The sequence below is a fragment of the Camelus dromedarius genome, chromosome 26, assembly GCF_036321535.1.
Source record: "Camelus dromedarius isolate mCamDro1 chromosome 26, mCamDro1.pat, whole genome shotgun sequence".
Classification (NCBI taxonomy): Eukaryota; Metazoa; Chordata; class Mammalia; order Artiodactyla; family Camelidae; genus Camelus; species Camelus dromedarius.
Window position 1 is genome coordinate 23,746,164 of NC_087461.1, and position 25,408 is coordinate 23,771,571.

General features: G+C 41.3%; 1 protein-coding gene and 1 pseudogene across 4 annotated transcripts in view; both read right to left on the minus strand.

The window, feature by feature from the left end:
* ODAD2 (outer dynein arm docking complex subunit 2) overlaps positions 1-25,408 on the minus strand; it is a 147,007-nt gene that overhangs the window by 15,396 nt on the left and 106,203 nt on the right. The window contains exon 19 of one of the 4 annotated variants that reach the window (XM_031444556.2): positions 23,306-23,738. The exons of the other annotated variants lie outside the window; for them this stretch is intronic. Within the exon in view, the coding sequence (XP_031300416.2) occupies positions 23,736-23,738 (3 nt within the window). The 3' untranslated portion in view covers positions 23,306-23,735. Of the gene's footprint in view, positions 1-23,305; positions 23,739-25,408 lie in introns of those variants that run through there. 4 annotated transcript variants of the gene reach the window in all.
* LOC105100610 (POU domain, class 5, transcription factor 1-like) lies at positions 21,828-22,988 on the minus strand (annotated as a pseudogene).

Below are 25,408 nucleotides of genomic sequence, written 5' to 3' on the forward strand. Positions count from 1 at the left end.
CAGAAGTAAGAACACACACACTGAAAGTGAAGGGATGAAGAAAGATATTCCATGCAACTAGAAATGAAGAAAGGTGGGGTAGTTATACTCATGTCAGATAAAATACACTTTAAAACAAAGACTGTAATAAAAGACAAAGAAAGATGTTACATAATGATGAAGGTGTTAATCCAGCAAGAAGATATAACATTTGTAAATGTATATGCCCCCAACACAGGAGGACCAAAATATTTAAAGCAAATATTAATGAGCCTAAAGGAAGAAATAAACAGCAATATGATAATAGTATGGGACACTTTAACACCCAACTTGTGTCAACAAATAGATCATCCAGAGTAAGGAAACATCAGCTGTAAATGACAAATGAAGCCAGATAGATTTAATAGATACATACAGAACATTCCACCCAAAACCAGCAGAGTATGCAGTCTTCTCAGTGCATATAAAGAATTCTCAAGGATAGATCACATGTTCAGCCAGAAAGCAAGTCTCAAGAAATTCAAGAAGACTGAAATCATATCAAACATTTTTTTCTGACCACAATGGCAAGAAATGAGAAATCAATTGCAAGAAGAAAATTAGAAAGACCACAAACATGGAGATTAAATAATTTGCTACTGATCAATCAATGGGTCCCTGAAGAAATCAAAGGAGAAGTAAAAAAAAAAAAAACCTACAAATGAAAACAGAAATAAGACATAGCAATTCCATAGGATGCAGCAAAAGCCATTCTAGGAGAAAAGTTCCTAGTGATACAGGCCTACCTCAAAGAATAAGAAAAATCTCAAATAAATAATCCAACTTTATATCTAAAGGATCTAGAGAAAGAAGAACAAATGAAGCCCAAAATTAGCAGAAGGAAGAAAATCATAAAGATCAGAGGAGAAATAAATGAAATAGAGACTAAAACTACAATAGAAAATATCATTAAGCTAAGATGTGGTTCTTCGAAAAAACAAACAAAATTGACAAACCATTAGCTAGACTCACCAAGAAAATAGAGAGAGGGCTTAAAAAAAAAAATCAGAAATGAAAGAGAAGTAGCAACTGATAGCAAAGAAATACAAAGGATCATAAGAGACTACTATGAACAATTTTATATCACATTAGTTGATTATATCAAAACAGAAGAAATGGGTAAATTTCTAGAAACATAGAACTTTCCAAGACTGAATCATGAAGAAGTAGAAAATCTGAATAGATCGATTACTACTGAGGAGACTGAATCAGTAATCAAAAACTGCCCAACAAACAAGTCTAGGACCAGATGGCTCACTGGTGAATTCTACCAAACATTCAAAGAAAATTTAATACCAATCCTTCTCAAACTATTCCATGAAGTTGAAAAAGGAAGAAACACTTCCAAACTCATTTTATGAGGCCAGTATTACCCTGATGCCAATGAAAGAAGAACACTACAAAAAAGAATAAAGGCCAATATCCTTGATGAACATAGATGCAAAAATCCCCAACAAAATGTTAGCAAACCAAATCAACAATACATTAAAAGAATAATACACCACGATCAACTGGGATTTATTCCAGGGATACAAGGGTGGTTCAAAATCCATAAATCAGTCAATATGATTAACAAATTACAAAATGAAGGATAAAAAAAAATATCATCTCAATAGATGTAGGAAAAGCACTTAACAAAGTTCAGTATCCATGTATGATTTTAAAAACCCTCAACAACATGGATATTGAGGGAAAATACTTCAGCATAAATAAGGGCTTATATGACAAACCCACAGCTAACATCATACTCAATGGTGTATGGTGAAGAGCTCAAAGCTTTTCCTATAAGATCAGGAACAAGACAAGGATACCCACTCTCATTTTTATCATTACAAGTCTCAGCCATAGCAATTAGGCAAAAAAAAGGAATAGGAGGCACCCAAATTTGAAAGGAAGAAGCAAAACTGTCACTATTTGCACATGACATGATACCATATTTAGAATAAACCCTGAAGAGTCCACCAAAAAAAAAAAAAAAAACCTGTTAGAACTAAAAAATACATTCAGTCAAGTTGCCAAATACAAAATCAATATAGAGAAATCTGTTGCATTTCTATACATTAATAATGAACTAATAACGAAAGAGAAATTAAGAAAACAATATCATTTATATTGCATCAAAAGAATAAAATATCCAGGGATAACTTTAACCAAGAAGGTGAAAGGTCTGTATACTGAAAACTATAAGACACTGATGAAAGAAATTGAAGAATAAACAAATAAATGGAAAGATATTCTGTGCTCATGGATTGGAAAAATTAATAGTTAAAATGTCCATATTACATAAAGCAATCTACAGATTTAATTCAATCCATCTCAAAATTCAAATGACACTTTTGATCATAATAGAACAAATAATTCTAAAATCTCTATGGAACCACAAAAGACCCCAAATAGTGAATAGCAGTCTTGAGAAGGAACAACTAAACAGGAGGTAGCACACTCCCTGATTTTAAAGTATACTACAAGGCTGTAGTAATCAAAACAGTATGGTTTTGCATAGAAACAGACACACAGATCAATGGAATAGAATGGAGAACCTAGAAATAAATCCACACATATATTGGCAATTAATTTACATCAAAAAAGCTAAGAACATATACATGGAGAAAAGACAGTCTCTTCTATTAATGGTGCTGAGAAAACTGGACAGCCATAGGCAGAAGAATGAAACTAGACTATATCATACACCATACACAAAAATTAATTCAAAATGGATTAAAGACTTGAATGTAAAACCGGAAACCATAAAATTCCTAGAAGAAAACACAGGCAGTGAGTACTCTGACATTGTTCTTAGTGACTTTTTATGGATCTGACCTTAAAGGCAAGGGAAACAAAAGCAAAAATAACCAAATGGGACTACATCAAACTAAAAAGTTTCTGAACAGCAAAGGAAACTGTCATCAAAATGAAACATCAGCCTACTGAATGTGAGAAGATATTTGCGAATCATATATCCAGTAAGGGTTAATATCCAAAGTATATAAAGAACTCATACAACACAAAACCAACCTGATTAAAAAATGGACACAGGACCTAAATACACATTTTTCAAAGAAGACATACTGATGGCACATGAAAATATGTTCAATATCCCTAATTATTAGGGAAATACAAATCAAAACCACGATTAGATACCACCTCACACCTGTCAGAATGGCTATCATCAAAAAGACAAGAAATAACAAGTGCTGGTGAGGATGTGGATAAAAGGGAACCCTCATGCACTGTTAGTGGGAATGTAAATTGGTGCAGCCACTATGGAAAATAGTTTAGAGAGTCCTCAAAAAATTAATAGAACTACCATATGACCCAGCAATTTCACTTCTGGAATTTAGATTATCTAAAGAATACAAAATCACTAATTTGAAAAGATATATGCACCCTTATGTTCATTGTAGGTTATTTATAATAGCCAAGATATGGTAACAACCTAAGTGTCCATCAGTGGATGAATGGATAAAAAAGAAATAGTATTCCACTGTGTTCAGTCATAACAAAGAATGAAATCTTGCCATTTGTGACCAACCACATGGATGGACCTAAAATGTATTATGTTAAGTGAAGTAAGTCAGAGAAAGACTGTATGATTTCACTCACATGTGAAATCTAAAAGAACAAACAAACAAAAGCAAAAACAAAACAGGAACCCACAGGTACAGAGAACAGATTGGTGGTTCCTAGACAGGGAGGGGGTTGGTGGGGGCAAAAATGCGTGAAGTGGGTCAATTCCATGGTGATAGACTGCAACTAGACCTTTGGTAGTGATCACTTTGTAGTCTACAGATGTTGAATTATAATGTTGCACACCTGAAATTTATGTTATATGCCAATTTTACTTCAATAAAAAATTAAAAAGATTGAATATGTAGAAGTTAGCAGAATAGCCAATGTCAGAATTTCCAGCTTCTGGAGAAGACAAAATGGGATCAAGAGTACAGTGGGGAGGAATAGCCTGGAGAAGAAATACTGAAGTATCAGAGAGAAGATGTTTATACTGAATGTAGCTACACATAAATTTATAGGTGTGGGACCCAAGTTGAGATATTTTCTGCCTATAACTTCAATTTCATTTTTAATGTTGAAGGCAAGTTCATGTGAGTAATATTCCTACTAAATACAGACATGGGTTTATAACTGATAATTTCACATAGAAATATTTTAAAACAATAAGAGATATGCACTCTTTATTAGAAACAGTTACCATCCCACTTCTGGGTATATGTCCAGAGAGAACTCGAATTCAAAAAGATACATGCACCCCAGTGTTCATAGAAGCACTATATACAATAGCCACAGGAAGCAACCTAAATGTCCATCGACAGATGACTGGATAAAGAAGTTGTGGTGTATTTATACAATGGAATACTACTCAGCCATAAAAAGAAGAAAATAATGCCATTTGCAGCAATATGGATGGACCTAGAGATCGTCCTCCTAAGTGAAGTAAGCCAGAAAGAGAAAGAAAAATACCGTATGAGATCACTCATATGTGGTATCCGAAAAAAAAGAAAAAGAAAAAGAAAGGACACTATGAACTCATCTACAAAACAGAAACACACTTGCAGACTTAGTAAACAATCTTATGGTTACCTGGAAGGGTGGTGGGAGGGGATAAATTTGGGAGTTTGAGATTTACAAATGTTAGCCAGTATATATATAAATAGATTTAATAAAAGTTTCTTCTGTGTAGCACAGGGAACTATGCTCAATATCTTGTAATAATCTTTAATGAAAAAATATGAAAATGAATACATGTATGTATATGCATGACTGGGACATTGTGCTGTGCACCAGAAATTGACACATTGTAATTGACTGTACTTCAATTTAAATAAAAAGGAAAGAAAACAATTATCTTAATTACATAATGGTGTTTTCCATGGAAGGATTTTATTTTGGTTTGCAGCTTTGCTCTAGAAAATGCTAAGAATTTATAAAATCTGATGTAAATCTGTAAAATTGAATTTTATCAAGCTAAGGAAAAATTCTAAATTTTAAAATTTAAGAATAAGGCTAAGCCAATAATTACTAAATATGGATATTTTAAAATAGATTAAAAAGTCCACAATATTCCTCAATATTGGAATCAGTCTAAATTCTTAATGTTATCTTGTTTGCATTTACATTTATCTCTAGAAATTGGCACATTATTAGAAAGAATTCAAAATCAAAAACATGTTAATATTTAAAATACTTTATTAGATACAGAATTCATCTCTCATGGGAGTAAAAATGGAAAGACTTCCAGAAGAGATGAAGCCAAAGAATTGAAAAGGCAAAAAGAAACCCTTTAGTTAAATAAACCACTTTCCCAATATTATTTTGATTTCTTTTTAGCTTTCAAAAGCAGATTAATATGGAAAAATAAAGCACGAGGCTGGAGAAAAGAGCCACAATTTTTCTTCTTCAATGTCAAAGAAATAGCTTTCCCTGCTCCTACTAAATTGGAACTAAGCTCATAAGGTTGAAAATAAATGACTAATTTCTTGGGAAATAATCTTAAGGGAAAGATTCTTTTGGCCCAATAATTGCTTTTCTTAAACTCCAGTTGACTTAACCTCATTCTCAAGTCCTCCTCCATCTTCTGTCCATCATACCTTGTTGGTATCAAGTACACCTTAAAAGTCAGGCTTGTCGCCTGCTACCCATTTGGGGAATGTCTTCCTTCTCTGGTAGTCTGTGGGCAGGAATAAGTCAAAAGTATTGTGCTTTCTTCATTTTTCTTTTAAAAATGTATTTCTGATGTCTAAGATCTTTAAAAATGGGACCTTAAATACTACCACAAAATTTCACAAAGTAATGTTTCTACTAACTCTGAAAAAAAAAACCTAATAACCCTCCAAAACATTTTAATACATAACTAAATATTAATTTTCATCTTCTCTTTTTGCTAAAACAACATAAGATGGTACTTCTTAGTCTCATCCGTATAAGAACCTCAAATTTCAGTGAAAGAAACTGAATGAGTTTTATAACAGGATGATCCTTCTTCCTCTTCTGGCAAAGACCATGTTCATTTGAGAACCCATCTTGCATCGTTTTTCCCAAGTTAGCTGTTCAGAACTGCAGGGTTGGCTCTAAGCAGAATATCTAGGCCAGAGATTAAATAAAAGTTTTTTTTCAGCAGTGAAATTCTTTTCCTTTCTTTTTTTTTAAAAAAATTTACCAAGTATGAATTGATGTAAGCATTGATATATATCTAATTTCCAGGCTTAAGCATATTCAGAAGCAAAATTTACATAAATTTATCATAAAATACTGAGTAGCAAGAGCAATATAATTTTATTAACCCTGGAGCTATCTTGGAATATTAATAAGAATATTTAGGACTGGAAGCTGATATTGCAAGCTGGACTGATGATATCTACCCCTACCAGGTGCAGATGTGTTTGTTCAGTCATGTGTATTTTCTCTAATTTTAATGAGCAGTGCCCAGAGCTGGAAGAATGTTTAACTTACTGTCTAGGTGAACTATATAAGATAATACCTCTATAATTTTTCGAAAACTGTTTGTTTCCACTTAAACAGAAGCATTCCTTAGCTGTTCATTGATTCTTAACAATTTTATTATAAATGTAGTTCTCCCAAAAGGATAAATACATTAAACTCTGAAAAGTTCTGATACATTTCTTCCATATCTGAAAAATGGTCATAATAAACTTTATATGATTTAGTGATTTTTTCCTAAGAATGTAATTTTACTTTTTAATAGATAAATTCATATACTCTTTCTAAAATTCTAAAAAGACTTAGGAATAGAAGGTCCCAGGAACCTTCGAAAAGTAGAAGAACTCTTTTCCTTTTTTCCCCCAAATAGAACCTTAAATCTTCTATGAAATGCACGTATTCATGAACATACTCTTGTAAGATAAAATAGAACATCAGAAGAGAAAGTAGGGCGTGGGGTTCTAGGACCCTGCCTGTTCCTCCTTGTCCCCATGTGGACCTTCAGGGTACCTTCTCCAATTCCATGATACACAGAAAACCCCTCGTCCTCATAATCTTTGGCCTCTCACAGCAGGACACCTCCCCTTGCTGCTCAGTCCACACAGACCTTCTCAGTCCACACTTATCCTCCCACAGTTGCCTCAAACCACTGCCTGCACCATGATCCGAAAACTGTCTTCCCCCGAGTTCTGAAAGTCTCTGCCAGATGTTTGGAAACACACAGTTTAAACACATTCTGTTCAGTTTTAAGTGAGTGATAGCCTTGTTTATATTCCCCAGATTTCAAAATTTGTATTTTTAGGCTTATGAAATTTCAAATTATATGCCAAAATGATCCATTTTAGGCAGCACAAATGAAATAGTTGTATTTAGGAAGGTCTTTGGGGCCCCTCTGAGATGATCCATGTAGAATATTGTTTCCATGTTGCAGTGACCTGCCTCAGAGTCCTCCTGGGACAAATGTGATGCGTCATGTTCCCGAGCCTGCCCCAGGACCAACACAGAGTTCTGATCAAACACTTTTATAATCCCTTCAACCTTGCTTTAAAGTCAATTTGGATACGAGGTACTACAGTAGCTTATTGTGTCCACACTCGTTTTGTGTTCATCTAGCTCTCCCCAGTGTTTATCTCACACTCCCGGCTAGGTTCTCCATTTAAGTTTGCTTTTCTCTATCACGTTTCTTTGGGTGTGTTGAGCACAAGTAGACAGGTCTTTCTTTGCTTGCTATATCAGTCAGGAAAAGATGCTTCTGGTTACCTGTGATGTGATGTGGGGAGCACTATGGGGGTGGCACAGTCTAGCCCTTGAGGAGGAGAGAGGGTGAGGAGCGAGGCACGTGGTGGCCGGTGGCCCAGGGGAGGAGGACCCAGGGCAGAGCAGATAGCTGCCCAGCTTTCCGGCTGTTACGTGGCCCCATGGCCCCACACTCATGGACTAGGTGGGGGGGAGGGGGTCTCCACAGCAAAGCCGAGGCAGGACACAGGCTGATGCTCAGGCAGGCTTTTCTCAGTCCAGCATCCCCCAGCCTCCACCAGAAATGACATCCTGCAAGCGTCCCACCACTATAGATCCAGGGAAGGTGGGGAGGGCGGGTCCCCCTTGAGAAGGTAGGGTAGAACAGTAACAGTGACCAACAATTTCAACCAACAGTTAGTGCTTACGACGTATCAGACGCCATCAAAGTGCCTTAGATACACTAATTCATTCAACACTCTCAACAAACCCAGGCTTAAATATTACTACTAATATTTGAGTGTTACAGGTGAAGAAACTGCAGCACAGAGAGATTAAGTCACTTGCCTGAAGTTATACAGCTTAGTAAAGCCAGGATTTGAATGCAAACTCCAGGTCCCATGCTTTTACCCATCATGAACACTGCCTCCTTTGGCATAAGCGCCCATGAAGAGGGAGCTGGTCTGGCTTGGTCCCTGGACACCCAGCGTGGGCATTCCCTGAGGTGCAGCTGGTCTCCCTGGCTGTTGGGCCATCATGCCCATATGCAATGCTGCCAGCTGCCTCCATTTGCAGTGGTTCTACTCAGTGGGGCCTCTTTGTGTCTGCAAACCCTCCCTGTGGGTCCCCTGGGAACGTGTGGCTCCCCTGCAGAGTATATGCAGTCCTGGGGTCCAGGCCGTATCTGTGGTTGATGTTTTAGACATTTGTCTCCACCCATGGTGTGCCATGGCCCCTGCGCCATTTTGGACTTGCAGTCAAGCACACCCAGGGCTTCTCCTGCAGGCGAACCCTTTCCTCTCACCTGTGTATCCTCAGGGGCTGAGTCAACACTATTTTGAAGTTAAGGTGCTCTGCATAATTCAGCTCCAGCCACAAACAAGGCTGAGGAGGTTTTTAGAATTACTCCTCTGGTCCTTCCACTCATTTCCATTCATACCCCTTTTTACATGTACTTGCTTTATTTTTCTCCGGTACGTGATAAAACTTATGAGCTACTCTTCTGCACTCTTTGGGGCACAGTGATGCTGGGTATCTGTGGTTTAATATTCCTAACAGCTTACTTGCGTTCACAGACCGCACTTCATTGTGTACACTGTTGTTCAAATTGTTCCATAAGATTCTCCAAGTACAGACCCTTGAAGAATGTTGCCGAGGAATAGCTGCTTCCCCTCTCCACTCTGTCTCTTGCCCCTGTCCCCTGGTTAGGTTCCCTGAACGTAACAAGCCTTACCTCTTTCCCCATCATATTATTATGCCTCATAAACACACACACAGACACAGACACACACACACACACACACACACACACACACACACTTTTCTTTTGAACTGCTTTGGTGTAGAACTTTGTCACAAGCATCCTAGAAATCTATGTAATGACCAGTTTGCTCCTTTTGGGGCAACGAAGGATCCCAAACTATCTGTGAGCACGTTTCATGAATTACCCAAATATACTTAACCAGCAATACTATTTCCCCCTCCAGCTTTGTTGCTTCACACGAAGGGCAAAATGACTTAATGGCACATTTCAAGAGGACACGTCCACACGCAGGTCTTACTCTCCATGAGCCCATGGTATGTTAGTGCCCTCGTGTAGTAAAAGTAAACATCTCTTTTTCAGCCTATCCACTTAGTCTGACATAAGCAGTTGCTGTGAAAATTATCCTAATGAGCATTAGAGGAATAAGTGATAGAAATAATTTTTTAAATTATTTCAGTAAAGTCAGAGGGTGTGAGAAAGAATCAGTGCAAAATGGCTTTTCCAGTTTGGCAGTGGCTGGTGGGATCTATGATGAAATGTTGACCTTAATGCAGCAGACTGGACTTCTCCTTTGCCCAGCCTTGCTTTTTGAAGTTTTCCGTTTACCACAAAATACATAATGAAGGGCAGTTAAATTCACTCTGAACCCCCGGCTACATGACCATGACATATCTGGAGGTGACTGTGAGGTGCATTCCCGAACGTGGTGCAGTGCCTTCTAAATTTACAGCCTGATTTCCTGCTGCCAGTTATGACTGCCAGATGCTTCTGACAGCGCGGCCAGTTTGTGGTGTCCCGAAAAATCATCAGCAATTTGAAAACATTAGCACCCGGCAATAGTCATGCTTTGCCCCGATTGCCTGTATTTATCACCTCACTTTTCCAGGGTACAAACTAAAAAAAAAAAAAAAAAATCAAAGAGAAAAATTAAACTTCTCTAGCAGCAAGGAAAATATAGAGCTGAAAACCAACTGTGTTAGAGGAACTCGGCCCTTTTCTGTAATTGTTCACAAATTAAACAATTTGAGCTCTGGGGCTTTGTGTGGCTACATGGAAGAAAAATATTGCCATACGCATCCCTCCCTCAAATTTTCTTATTTGGTGTTCATATCTGCAGAATATTTTGATATTAGGACTGAAATTCAGGACTGAAAATGGGAAGAGGTTGACTGCTTCATTCAACGGATACTTATGATGAACTGTGCCTGGGAATCAGAAGTGGATGAGACAGGCCTGGCTCCTGCCTTCAGGGGAGCCCGCAGTGTCCTGAGACCAACAGCTCTGTCATTACAGCAGAGAAGAGACATACAAGTCTTGGGGGAGCATCGATGGGGGCGGGGGTCAAGTAGACATCCCCGAGGGACAGGAGTGAATCTGAAGCCGCACAGATGGACCTGAACAACACAAGGTGTGGTGTGGGGATCTGGAGGGGTCCCGGGCAGAGGAAGGGCAGTGGGGCCACTTAGTAAGGACTTGCAGGCACAGAGGGGCCAGCAGAGGAGTGGCATCCAGCCCCCCAGCCCCCGTGCTCCCTTTGAACATCCCAGCTCTTTGCCAGAAGCAGCCAGTGCTTGCCAAGCCGTGTCCCGTGAGCATGCTAATTTGAGTCCAGGATAAATGGTTTTCACATAAAGAGCCCCAAATCTAGTGGTTTAAACAACCTAGAAGTTTGTCTTCCCTTATGTGATGCTGCAAGTGATCCGGGGCTGGTAGCGCCTCTCTGCCATCTTCAATGTGTCGGCCAGTCTCTGAGCCTGAAGCTGCCCATCGGTCCCTATCCCTCAGGAATAGGGAGGGGACCCGAGGACATGCACACACCCCCGATGCAGGGCAAGAAACACAAGTTGCATGCATCACTCCTTCCCACTTTCCATTCCTGAGAACTTAGTCATAGCGTCACACCGAGATCCAGGCAAGGCTGGGAAACGTACTCTGTGCTGCGCTGAGACCATCATCAGAGAGGGGAGGATGGATGTTGAGGGACACTTAGCAGTCCCTGCCACAGGGAGGCTGCGGAAAGAGGGCAAGATGGTGGCAGAGAGGCGGACAGGACTCAGATCATGCAGGGTCTTGCTCCAAGCAGAGAAGACCATGTTAGTGTTTTTAAAAGTACAGGGGCAGATTTATGAGTATTTGTCACAGCAAAGGCTGGATCAGGGTAGACACAAGCCAAGGTTTCCCAGTGTGTGTCTTATTTAATTGTCACATGTCTTTGTTTACCAATAACCCAACTTCTGCATTCCGAGGCCATCTATCTGAGTCATATGGTCTCTGAAGAAACTGCCTGAGAGCTTACATTTCAAACAGAAAGTTCTTGGTGGATATAGACAGAAACCTGAAGTGTTCTATATCTGTCAGCTTTGTACTGTCAGTGACCCTAGGATGCACTGAGTTTACACATGATCACAAGTCCCAGCAGACGCACAACCTAAGGTGCGTAGGTGGGCGCACCCACACAGCGGTGTCTGTAGACACGAGCACATCCTGCATCCTGGTCGGTGTGCAGGAGACCCAAGCCGCTCTCAAGGGTGGCACAGACTGGCCGGCAGCCTCTCCGAGGGGCATCAGATCCTGCCACAGATGCAGGGCCCACCCGCAGGAGCAAGGCGCAGATTCTATCCACGCTGGAAACGTGGGATGGGGAGCTGCTGTGTGAGTCTGGGTTCAGCTGGAGGAGCACTTTAGGAAGACACCCGCCTCACACCCACAGCCTCGACCTGGCAGAATGCTACTCCTGAGGAAAACAGGAGCAGCATTCACACGCACCCACCGTCAGGCAGGCTCTTTGCACATATGAGTGTGCACACGAGTTCGCTTTCTGTACATTCATTCTTGTCATTTCATCCTCAGGGAAAATACTGTCATCCTTCTAGAGCTGATGAGGACACAGAGCCCAGGGAAGCTGGGTGACTTGGCAGCTGTACCCGCAGCCAGGATTCAAAGCCAGTCTGTGTGGCACCAAACACATGCTCATGTTCGGCCAGGATTCAAGGCCAGTCTGTGAGGCACCAAACACATGCTCATTTTCCTGCACCCCATGTTAGTTACTTAGTAAGTAGTTTTCTCCCTCGATTTATGTTTTCTAAATTGCATCAGTGAACTAGCTTTGGGACAGCTGTCTAAATTATACGTATTGTTATTATGTATCTATATGATCTAAAGTGAATTTTTTCCCCAAACCTACCTAAATTTGCATACAAATCACTGGCTATCTACTACAAAAAGTACCTCAGAAAGTTTGCATGTTCTCATGCTTGAAAAATGGCTTGTGTCCTGACAGCTTGTAAGCTGTCTTCATGGTTCACTATCAAGTCATTCTTTTTATGAAGGGTCATTACTTCTTTTGGCATTTCAGTGAAGATGAAAAATACAGGTAAGCCATACTGGTGGCTTGGATTTCATTATTAATGATAAGGGTTATCAATTGATTGATGAATAATTAGGTTCTGATTAATAATCATGTATTAATTTAATCGAACAATTATCAGAGCTAAAACTTTTTAATGGTGCAGAAACATGGAAGACTGATTTAATGAAAGTCAGACCTAATGAGAATAGCTTAGCGAGTCACGACTAAGGCTCAACATAAATGGGGCTCCTTTCTCTTAGCACAGGGCTTTTGAGACTTGTCCGTGTTTTGGCACATGTCACTGGTCTGTTCCTCCTTGTTCCTTCCTGTATTCCACTGTATGAGTAAACCTACGGCTGTTTATCCACTCCCTTTTTGAGGGACACTTTGATTGTTTCTACGTTTGGGTGATTATGAATTGTGCTGTTTTAACTATTCACAGAGAGGTGTTCGTGTGCACCTGTGTTTCTGTTTCTCTTGGGTAGATTATCCGGGAGCGGAGGTGCTGGCTCACGTGGTAAGTGCATGTGTAACTCTGTGAGAAGCTAGCAGACTCTTTTCCAAGGTGGTTGTATCGGCTTGCGTTCTCATCAGCAGCGTGTGAGGGTTCCGGTTCCTTCGCATCTTTGCCAGCACTTGGTGCTGTCAGTCTTTTGCGTTTTAGCCATGCTGATAGGTGTGTGGTGGTTTCTCATGAGGTTTTGATCCCTTTCCCCTGATGGCTGGTGGTGCCAAGCATCGGCATGGGCTGGTTTGCCATCCGTGTGTCTTTGCTGAAGTGTCCAGATATTTTGTGAATGTTTAATTGAGTTGTTTACCTTCTTTTTATTGAGTTGTAGGAATTCTTTATGTAATTTTAATAATACAAGTCCTTTGTCAGATATGTAAAAAGAAAAAATACATATATAATGAGGACTTGCCCTGGTTTTGCAGAAAAAAGTTGGACTCAGTGTTGCTTAAGTCAGGCCCTTGAGTCCCCCTTCCAAGTCCCAAACTGCCCCACTGTGAGGCTTTCCAGGACTTGTACAAGCAAAACTGAGGGCACATTTTGGTGCAAGGAAGGCACATTCTTCCAGATTGATTTCCAGATGTATGATAATGTGTTGACAAAAACACATAATTTCGCTTTAAGCGAATCAGCATCCTTGCTGCTCCCCCAGTCATCGTGAGGACACCACATTTCCATCTGCACTGCCCTCTGACCATGCGCCGGCGGCTCTCCCAGACCTGTCTCTAGGTGATCATGCAACACATCTTGGATGAGTGTTTCTGCCCTTCTTTGGCAAAGATGACAGTGTTCAAAGAGGCTTTCATTTTTACATCTCTGCACGCAAATTGGAATGAAAAATATCGGGTCGACATCCTGACAAGTAGTTTCATTGGCAAGTGCCCATCTAAGAAAAAGTACCTTAGACATTTATTTTCACAGAAATTTGATCACATTTCCCCCAATCAGAAAATCATGGTCTAGTGAAAATATTAACATCTGCAGTAGTTCGTGTGCATATTTTAAGTTACTTCTCAGAACAAGCAGAGGTATGAATAATAAGCCCCACGTTGTACAGAGACCCCCTGAAACTGCACGTCGGCTTTCCTTGCTGTAAATGGAGCATTAGGGGTGCTTTTCTGATTTTTTTTCCTACTCTGGCATGCAGACTTTAAACCTGGGTTATAAAGAATGTTAGCTTAAACTTCAGAAATATTTTTCTTAACGTCTACTCACAGGTAAACAAAGACCTAGAGAATGAAGCACTTTCTCCCAAAAGCATATCGCAAACTAGGATATTACAAACAAGTCCTGACTTGTTAACCAGAAGGATAAGCCATTATGTTTGATCGCTCCTGAACCACAGACATCGTTGTTCTGATTCAAATCTGCATACTCTGTAATTAAGTTGATTTTAAACATGTAACTTTTGTTGAGCACCTGTACTTTTAAATTTGTGTCCAAAGACATTTCAAAGGGCGACATCATACACCGTGGCAGTGGGTCAGAAAATACAGAGAACACAGCCCCTGTGAACTGAGGACTTCTGTATTTTTTTTTTAATAAAAAAAATACTGATTGATCCCGAAGGAAGTGAAAAAAAGGAGTCTTAGAAGGGAATGTTAATGCATGCATATTTTTGGTACATTAAAGACTCCAACGTGCTAATTCAAGCACTGTTTACTTTTTGTATATAACAGGATTGCTGTCTTCAAGGGAAAAACAGAAGATATTTTCTGAGTGCCAAAAACTACTTATTCATGAAGTCTGAAATACCATTATTATTATTACTATTAATTCTTACGTCCAGCATCTGTGAATAGCTTCTTATACGAGAAAACCATTTTGGGTCAGCTGGAGGCCAAAAGTAATGAGCTGGCCTCCTGCCTTTGTGTATTGAGTCCAGTAGCTGCCAATTAATAGAATTGATTTTTTTTTCTTGTTTTTGTTCCTGGGATAAATATCAGAAAATGAAAATAAACAGTTGTTGGTGCTCTTCATAAACCTCCAATGGAAAGAATGTATTTCTCACAAGTTTAAAGACTGACAGCGCCGTGAGTAACCAAACAATTACGAGAAGCCGCCCGGTGTATTTCTGTGGTTTTGCAAAGGGGCCAAGTCGGAAGGAAAAGACATTCCCGGCATTTTCTGAAGCTAGATGAATACAGAGAAGAAATACAGATGAAACATGGAACTGCTCTCCAGAACGCCTGCCAGATTCCTCGACTTTTTGGCAGACTGATTGAATTTGGCAAATGTAGCCAGTAGCAATCTTTTCCATTAAAAGGAGCAGCATATACTTTATTTTACCATACTGTTTGTGCATTTTTGACCCTCCCAAACTGACTCTCTTTTTTTAGAAAGTGATTCTTTCTGCAGAGTTGGCTGCAATTTCCTTTATTTGAAACGGATCATTTATCACCAGAAAAGCTTCAGGGCACAGCTACTGTTGAAGGCTCCAACAGATCTACAGCTCGGCAGGAAAAGTGACTTTTTCTGAGACCAAAAGATTCTTTGATGTGTGCCAACAGTGTCTTATGCCAGGCTATCACCTTGATAGCCAAACCTGTTTAAATTTGATGGGTCCCGGACCGTACACTTTAGACAAGATAAGTTACCCAGTGCGTCATTTTCTTTTTGTGTGTGTGATCAGAAAAACTGTAATGCAGCCGATGTTCCTAATTTTGGTAACACGATTAAGTTAAGGAGAAGAACTCTCCAGCCCTGAATCTAAATTTCATGGACTCCAATACTCTTTAACCCTAATTTTTTTTCTCACCCGGCAGTGATTTTATTGTAAACTTACTAGGATGTGTAAGAAACAATCTCTAAAAATATGATGTTCAAAAACAGAAATCAAGGCCACGGTTTCTGGCTTCACCCAACTCAGGAAGGGAGGCTCACACCTGAGAGGTCTTAGATGCAACTTGGATGGAAATGACTTTTTGTTTTTACCTTTCATTGGTTTCCACAAAACTAAAGAAAAATTTAAAAATTAGAGCATTCACCTGTTGCTATGAAGTTTTTGAATGCAACACAATGGGCAGTTTTGGGGTTTTTAAAAAGCCAAAAATTCAAGTAGCCTTTGTACAGCTGACAGTGACTTGGGTATACTATTGTTCTGATGTTATTTGCCATCTAGCACACTCTTTCTTAATCATTAAGTAGCAGCTAATTTAAAGCAAGGGAAAAACATTAGCTTGGTATGAGAGCCAGATAAACCCTGTGGTTTCAATTTAAAGTTTGGAGCCAAGAGTGACAGATATAAAAATAAGAATCTATAATGTGCCAAGTTTAAAATCCCAAAATCAACATGTGAATGCTTCACAGGTTTATATGTGCATAAAATGAAGACTGTTTTGCATAGATTTTTAAATGGTGAAGAAGTATCTTAAACTTAGGTTGACAGTATAATAATTTAATCACAAAGTATTTGACAAAAAAAGAGCCAGAAGTTACTGTTTAAATTTCAGAATGCTAAATCCATACCAGCAGTTGGCAATAGCTAGGTCTGGAATATTTTCAATAAAAATTATAAATAATTACCTCTCACATTTTATAATTTACATCCCTTTAACTCACAAAGCTTGCCTTATGAAAGAGTCCTTTAATAAAAATAAATAATAAATAGAGCTGGCCAAAGCTGTTAGCAGGAATTTATAATTTTAACAAACAAGGCACAACATTTTAAAAGTGTGGGGTGAAGTGGCCTCTGTACATCTTGCAATGATAATGTCATAACAACAGTATACGTAACTCTAAAACACTGCCAATAACAGCATGATAATAAAAGACAGTGAGTGTCAGTTGACCTAACAATTTCTCATGTCGTTTGGTCCAGAACTCTAAATCATGGCTTGTCACATGAGTATACACCTTTACAAGTATCTTCCCAGCTCACCAGGAATGCTCCTAACTGTCCTTGTCCCTCACCCCCAGCGGCAGCCTTGGGAGCCATTTTTAAGACACCACACTGCTTTCTTGTCCCCAGTTGATTGGCCTAAGGATGAGTACTTTTCCCAAACTGAGCCAATCAGATTCCTTTCCCTGAGATGTTTGAATTGAAAGTGAAAATAATATGTGACCTCCCTGGGTGACCGGAGAGTAAACCTCACGGCAACAATGGAGACAAATGTGGAGAAACGGAGCCGAATCTGAGAAAGAATAAAATGAAACAGATATAGAAAGGAGGAGAGAGAGCAGATGAAAGAAAAGATGCTAAAAAAAAAAAAAAATGCCAGGGGCCTTTCTCCAACATCTTCTGAGGGCTCTGCTTTCTGGCTCGTGAGATCTGTTCAACGTCCATGTATCCTGTTTGGTGCCTCAGCTTCTTCAAGTTGTTCGTGCTGTTTGCAATTCATCAAATCCTGATGGATCCTGCATTGTATCTGCGGGGCACTGGGCACATCACTGAGACTATTGGACTGAAGCTTCCTCATCTTTAAAATGGGGACAGTAAAGCCTGCATCCCAAGGTGACTGTGAATACAGTGAGAGAAGGAATAAAGCACCCAGCCCAGTGGCAAACACTCGGTAACCGGCTGCTTTTTGAAGAAGAGATTATCCTATAGTATGTATTTTACAAAATACATACAACTATTTATATTAACCAAATATTAGTCTAAGAAAAGCACTGTAGTCTCTTATTATTAAGCCTAATAGTCTAATATTTGCTAACTATTCTTTTAACAGGTAACTCCAAATTATTTGGTGAAATTTAAGATGAGAATGGGCATGCCAGCACTATGATCATCACTATGGCTGTTTCCCTCTTTCTAGCAGGGGAAGATGTTTGTGAATGGATCCCTAGTTCTTCCTATTCCCTTAATTTCTCATCCAATCTGCAGCGAAGCCCTGTCCGGGCCGCCATGCTCTCACACACTGACCAGCTCACCAGCGCTAGCGGGCTCTTTGCTTCCACTCTCTGGCCAGCTCCCTGCATGCCTCCAAGAGAGGTCTTCTAGAGCCACAAATGGGAGTCATGTCACTGTTCTCATGACATGTTTTTGATGGCTTCTCAGTACACCAGAATAAAATCCCAATTCTTTCTCTGGCCTGGCAGTCCCCATGCCATGCAGCCCCCATCCAGCTCTCCTGACACATCTGCGTCACTCTCCATCCCCTCTCGCAGCCTCAGCTGCCCTGCTCTTCTCACAGGTCCTCAGAATCTCTACGCACATCCCAGCTTGTGCCCTCTGCACATACTTTCTGTCTGTAAATCCTTCTCTCTTCATTCTGTGTGTCTTGCTGAGCTGCACCTGCTCCAAAATGCTTTCTCTGACTTCCTGGTCTAAAGTAGGTTATCCCTCTGTGACTCTCCATGCAGCCCAGTTTGTTTCCTTCATAGCATTCGGCAAACTGGTAATTATTTTGTCCATGTACTTGTTTTCGACCAGATCCTTCTAATAGTGCCTAAAAGGGGTATGAAACTCTTGGTGTTACCCTCTCCTCCTGAATTCTGGGAGTGGTGAGAAGAAGGCCAGGTCCTGCCTGTGTGCAGAATCTGTATACCCTACCTTTATTCTATTTCTGTGAAAAAGGAGTACCCTTTCGAAGGGGGAGTCATTTCCTGGACCAGCGCTAAGCATACGTGGTCATTCTTGACTACACTTTTTAAGAGGTTTTGCCTCCAATTAGCAATGCATATTTTCCTCTGATTTCAATAAATTAATAACCAATATATAGGATGGAGTAGGATGGAATCACCTCTTTTTGCAAATAGTTATCAGTCTTCTACCATTTGAAGCAGTAATTTATTAAGAGGGGAATTCAAATGCATATGAAATTACCTTTTAAAAGATTCTATAAAAACATGGCCCATTTCCAGATTAACTTCGTAGAAACCAAAAAATAATTTCTCACAGTAAAATATTTAAATAAATTTAAATGATAAACTGAAAGGGAAAGAAAGTCAGATAATTGATTAAAATTCTGAATAAAAATATTTTTCCAAATTTTACATTTGAACTTCCATCTGGCATGATGTCAGTGGAGTAAAAGTACATAACTTAATTTAACAATTACTAAAATCAATCATACACATACCCTTTGAGCTAGCATTTCTTCTCCTCAGCATATACCCAATCAGTGCTTATGTCCACCAAAAAATCATGTCAGGAATGCTCACAGAAGCACCAGTTGTAATAGACCCAACTCATTCTCATTCTAATAGGTCCAGGATTCTAAAAAAAAAGTTTCATGTTCAAATTGCCCATTCACAAATTTTTCAGGAGCTGGATAAATACTATATAATTTGTGACCAATGTCTGAAATGATATGTAAAATAACATATTCCCTAGAATAAGCTAGAAATTGGCATGGAAAATAAATTAGGAAACCGTATCTGGAATAAATTAGAAACTGGTGTCATCATTTAAAAAAAAAATAGGCTGAAGCCACTTGTGGAGTATAAAGTCTTAAAAATAAAATAGAAACAGCCTATCTGCACACAAATCTGCACATGAAAATCCTGAGGGTTAGGAAGAGATTCAGCTGAATGAATAATAATAGTAATTTGTCTCCTTGGAAACAGTTGTGGAGAATGAATACAATTATATACATTTGTAGCAGATAAGCACAATTACAGTGGATGCTGTGGTGTGCTACACAGCCTAACAGAGCGGAAGAGTAACTGGCTGATGGAAAGTGATTTTTTATATTTATGATCACCTGAGAAGTAACTATAAAATTTAGCTTCTACACTTAATGAATTAATTAAGCATACACGTAGTATGAACCAGTTCTTCAAATTCCAGGATATTAGGACAAAAGGGTGTCCTCTCCACTATGAAGTCAGCAACGTTAGGGAAAATAAAAGATTACTTTATACTGAGGGTGGAAGACTTAAGGATTTTCTTGGTTAAACGGCAGCTTGGAATAAATATATGAAATACCTAAGAAGAACTTAGAAAAGTTACGGTGACCACATGTTCTGATCTCAAATCAGGAATTTTAGCAATTCATATAAAAAATTTTATAAGGGTATAAAAATTAAATCTAAGTCAACTTTGTAGAAAATGTTAAAACTGTATCAAATTTGAATAGCTAATAAAGGCAGTCATGGAAGAAATCGTTCAGAATTGTTTGATTCCTTTTTCTAAGTTTGCGTCAGAGCGTGTGCCTTCCCGAGCTTCTCAACCTTTACTGTGGGTATGAATCATCTGGGGATCTTGTTAAAATTCAGGTGCTGATCCAGCAGGGCTGGCAGATGGTCTGAGGTTGTGCATTTCTCACAAGCACCCCTGTGCTGCCCAGGGTCTGGGACCTCACTTTGAATAGCAAGTCCTTAGCCCTCCAGGTGAGGGCAAGGAAGGGCCCTAGACCCATCACCTCCTGGCCACAAGCAGTTTTTTCCATCAACAAACATTGCATGTTTTTCTGCTGACAGGAAGAAGGGTCAAGAAGCACTGTTCTAGGGGACAATCTTGCAACATATACTTTGATATCCTTTCAAGAGCAATTAAATTAATTGCATTGGCCAGGGGTCTGGCATTCTGGGTCAGATCTTATATTCTTGTTTTCAAAGCTTCCAGCTTTGAAGATAGTATTGTGAAGTAGGTAACACACAAATTCGGTCTTCTCTCAGCTAGAGGAAATTATGTTTTTAGAGGATTACCAGAAAGTCCTCCTCCTTGTCTTGCCTCTGAGACTGTCTCCACGCCTGCAGGGGGGCTGCAGAGTGGAGCACCACCACTGCCTGCTGGTGCTAACTGCACGAAGACCAGAGCCACACTCTCCCTGCTCAGCATGCCATCACTCACTGGAGCATTCTGAGTGTGCAGTCTTTTTTGGGTGGATTCAGCTTTCTGTGCAGTACAGCCATCATCTCTACGGTTCTCTAATCTTTTCCTTTGAAGAGGCTGACTTTGGAGCATCAGGGGGTGACAGATGTCAGTGATGGTCTGGCACTCTTGCCATGGAAACTCTGGTGGATCAGTGGTTCTCAAACTTCTGTGTGCTTCCCCCTCACTTAGGAGCTTGGTTCAAATACAGTTTCCTGGGTTATTATCCATGGAGACTCTGTGTCAGTTGATTTAGGTTATGGCCCAGCAACCTCCGTATTTTTAAACAAACCCCATATTGCTTCTAGATGGGTGGACTGTGGACCACACTTTGGGAATGCTGCTGTAATGGACCACAGTACATTAATGTGGCCCAGGAATAACTGGGGGGGGGGTCCCTAATACCATAATATTGGGTAAGAAGATATGAGAGTTCTGACCCATAAGAAGTCATATGACTTTAAGAAAGGACAGTATTATTCATGATATGCTAAGAGGCCTGAGATTTTTGTCCCAAGTTTCCAGGTTTAACTTCAATTTCCAATTTAATTTCTTTTACTAGGGACTTCCCCTTTTATAATGTCATAATTAATGCTATTTATAGTACCTAGAAGTATGCCCCTTGGTGGTGGGAGATGTTTTTAAAAGTAAAAATAATATATATGAAAGGTGATTGTTACAAAGATCTTGGAATTTTGAAATATAGCTCATGTAGACCTAGAAACTTGTTACAGATTAGTGAAAAGGTTCTCCCCCCCCCCCCCATCTACCGGGTCCCAGGCTTCTTTATTTAAGCACAAAGTGATTAGCGATGTGGGGATTAAAATCAAGAGCATCATTGAACTTCACCTTCCCTCCAATCAGTTACCCCAAACTCCCTGCCCCACACCCTTTGTGTTCCCAATTCCTTTCTTAGTGACTGAAGAACTTAATCCCAAAGCCCTGGTACAAACCCCAGGGTTCTCTCCCTAGCACTCCCCTTCCTCTGCCCTCCACCCCATTCCTGGGAAGGGTAGGCACCTCAGTTTGAATGCATGGGAGAGCCCAGAGTGGTGACAGACACCAAGGGAAAGGCCTCACCCTCAGGGAATGGGACCGGGGAGCACAGTGCGGTGAAGTGAGGGCCCCCGCAGCCCGGGGTACTAAAGTGCGCACTGGTGCCAGAGGAAAGGATACTGGTCCCCCTGAGCAAGGCGACCCAGCAGCCTCCAAATCCTCTCGTTGCGAACAGTCACTGCTTGATCGTTTGCCTTTCTGGCGACGGTTGCAGAAGCACGCTCGGACCACATCCTTCTCAAGCCCGAGCTGCTGGGCGATGTGGCTGATCTGCTGCGGGGTGGGTTTGGGGCACTGCAGGAGCATGCTCTCCAGGTTGCCTCTCACTCGGTTCTCGATACTCGTCCGCTTTCTCTCCCGGGCCTGCACGAGGGTCTCTGCTTTGCATACCCCCTGTAGATTCTCGTCGTTGTCGGCTTCCTCCACCCACCTCTGCAGCAGGGGCCACAGCTTGCACACGTTCTTGAAACTGAGCTGCAGAGCCTCAAAATGGCAGATGGTTGTTTGGCTGAACACTTCCCCAGAGAGAGCCCCTAGGGTGAGCCCCACATCGGCCTGGGTGTATCCCAGGGTGATCCTCTTCTGCTTCAGAAGCTTGGCAAATTGTGCCAGGTCCTTCTGAAGAGCTTTGATGTCCTGGGACTCCTCGGGGCTTGGCGCCTGCTTCTCCTTGTCCAGCTTCCCGGCGCCAGCCGGGGCGGCCCAGGGCTCGGGGAGGCCCCCTCGGAGTTGCTCTCCACCCCAGCTCCCGCCGCGGCCTCGGGCTGAGGGGGCTCCAGGCCGCCTTGGGGCGCCAGCCCCACACCAACCTGAGGTCCACAGTAGGCCATCCCTCCACAGAAGTCATAGGGCGGGGGTCACGGGGGAAGCCCCCACACCTCGGCCCCCGGCCCAACCCCCGGCCCAATTACTGACCCACCAGGAGGCCCTTGGAAGCTCAGCCAGGTCCGAGGATCAACCCAGCCTGGCTCTGGCCCTCCTGGCCCATCGCCTCCACCGCCCGGCGGTGGCGAGAAGGCGAAGTCCAAAGCCAGGTGTCCCGCCATGGGGAAGGAAGGGGCCCCAAGCCGGGGGCCCAATAAAGCGAGGGCTCTCCAAGGGACAGCTCAACCCCTCTCTCCCTCCCCAATCCCACCCACTAGCCTTGACCTCTCGTGAAAAGGTTTCAATGAAGCCCAAAGCTCATGTATTTGGGAATTATAGTTTCAATTTTCTTAATTCTAAAAAATGTCAAGTATACACACACACACACACAGCATAAAATACCACTCATATTAACTAAATCAGCCAGTATTAACTAATATATCATTACTTTTGGAAAAAATAGCTACATACATTAAAGTCTAGGTAAAGATGAGAAATGTAATTTTTTTAAAGCACAAAATCATCTGGTTTTACCTTTATATACTATAACTCTTTCTAGTAATAATATTTAATTGGGATACATTAAGAATATGCAAATGCTGCAAGGCAGCAAGAGAGGCTGGAAACCATGAAGACTCGGGAGAAAAATACAGCATTTGGGACATAAGTGAGGAGAGAGTGTGAGGGCTGTGACGGCAACAGGCACCGCCCAGCGTAAAACAAGCATGTCTGCTGCCACGTCCCACTCCTTCCTCTGCCTTCCCACACAGCTGCTCTGCCTCGCAACGCAGTTCCCCGACCAGACTTAGTCCTTCACACCAGCTCTGAGCACCGGCGCCCACTCACAGGACACTGCAGCCCGTCCTCACCGGGGCGTTAAGAGAACAGACTCTGGAGCCAGATTTCTTGAGTCCTTTCCTTAGGACCTGGGTGATCTGGGGCAAGTCACATAACCTCTGTGGGACTCCCTTTCTTGATCTGTAAAATGGAGACGATGGCCATTCCCATCTCACTGGATAATGGAGAAGATGGAAGGAGAGAATATATGTAAGTGCGCTTTTAGGGAAAACAGAATCAGCACATCGAAAGCTGAATAAATGGAAATGATACTACTTTCCTTACTATTGAGCACCTTTGCTACACTTAAACGCAGCTCCCTTTTTCTCCTTTTCTCACTTTAGCTTTCAAGAAGGGTTGGGAAATTCATTTTGCTGCGGTTGGGGTGGTGGTGACCTGTCAGAGGTGAGGTGTATTCATTATAGTGAAGCAGAGCTGGCATGGATGAGAGAGACACCAGTCTATTATCTCAGACCCTCTTAGGCACATGCAATTTCTCCCAAGGGCTCCCCGAATATTTTGGAAGACCAGTGATCACCTCAAGGGGAAAGGCGTGGCCTGGAGCTCTCCAGGGAAAACTCAGACCAAGATAAGTGCTTTAAAGAGTCATTCTGATACCAGATTTTTATCTGCATGTAATTTGTCAGAACACAGAGAATTAAGATTAGCATCCTTAATTCGTCCTGGAGAGGTTCTAATTTTGTAAACTTTCCTAGCAAAGTGCTAAACAGATAGATATGAAAAGGAAGGCTCCTATTAGATTTTATAAATAGAACAATTAAAGGGCGGCATGGCCTAGTGCAGTAAGTTTTGATTCTTTTTAAAGCAGCCAAAACTTTTTTGAAGCAAATCTCATGCCCCATTTCAATATACAAAATGGGAAAATTAGCTGCTGTAATTGAGGTAGGTGACTACTCCCTGCCTGGCCCCCCATCCCAGGGCCTGAGTACCAGGCACTGATCTCCCCTGGGAGAACCCTAAGGGTCTCTGAGACACAGTTTGAAATTCACTCATCTACTGGAAACAGCACAAAACTAGACATCACAGTCATAAATCATGTTATACCCTGTGTTGATTGTGTGGTTTTTAGGGACTTCGCTTACCTGGCCCTTAGTTTCCTCACCTACAAAACACGTGTTTAAAAAACAGCTAACTCACCTCTACCAACTATCGCTTTCTGTGAGTGTGTTATGTAAGAGAAAATCTAAAAGGAGAATAAGAGTTCTGCTTCACACCAAGATAGGGCAACAGCGACTGGATTTACCTTCCTGTCTCAAGTAATTTGAAAATGGGGGGGAAAAAACACAAAAACAAAAAAACCCAGTGGCTTTCCAGTGACTGGACATCAGACAATAAAGCACAGTGATCTCTGAGAGAAGGGAAACATAAAATGGTTAGCCCTATGGTTGTCTCAGCCTACTGCCTGGAGAACTTACTGCTGAGAGAAAGTCTGCTGTCTGGAGAGAGTTTACAGATTGCAGTGCAGGGAGAGAACCCACACAAAGCTGGGTGTCTCCCTGAGCTGGGAGATAAGAGCTGGGAGTCTGGGGAACCACGAGGACCAGAGTCTTCAGGGAAAATTCCTGGGGAGGAGGGAGTTTAACACACAACTCTGGGGCTCTGTAGCAAGTGTCCCCCCGAGTCTTCAGTGCAGTACTCACCATCACCTGTGTGCAAGGAAATGACTTGAGGAAGGAAAAGGGCCACCGGGAAGATCAGATGGACAGTCTCTGAAGTCCACAGCCAGTGAAAAGTAGTGCCCAGTCCCACCCTCAGGGTGGAAGACATCATAATTTATGGGGTGTCAGGTAGAGCAACCAGAAGGCTCTTGCTTCAATAGTGGGG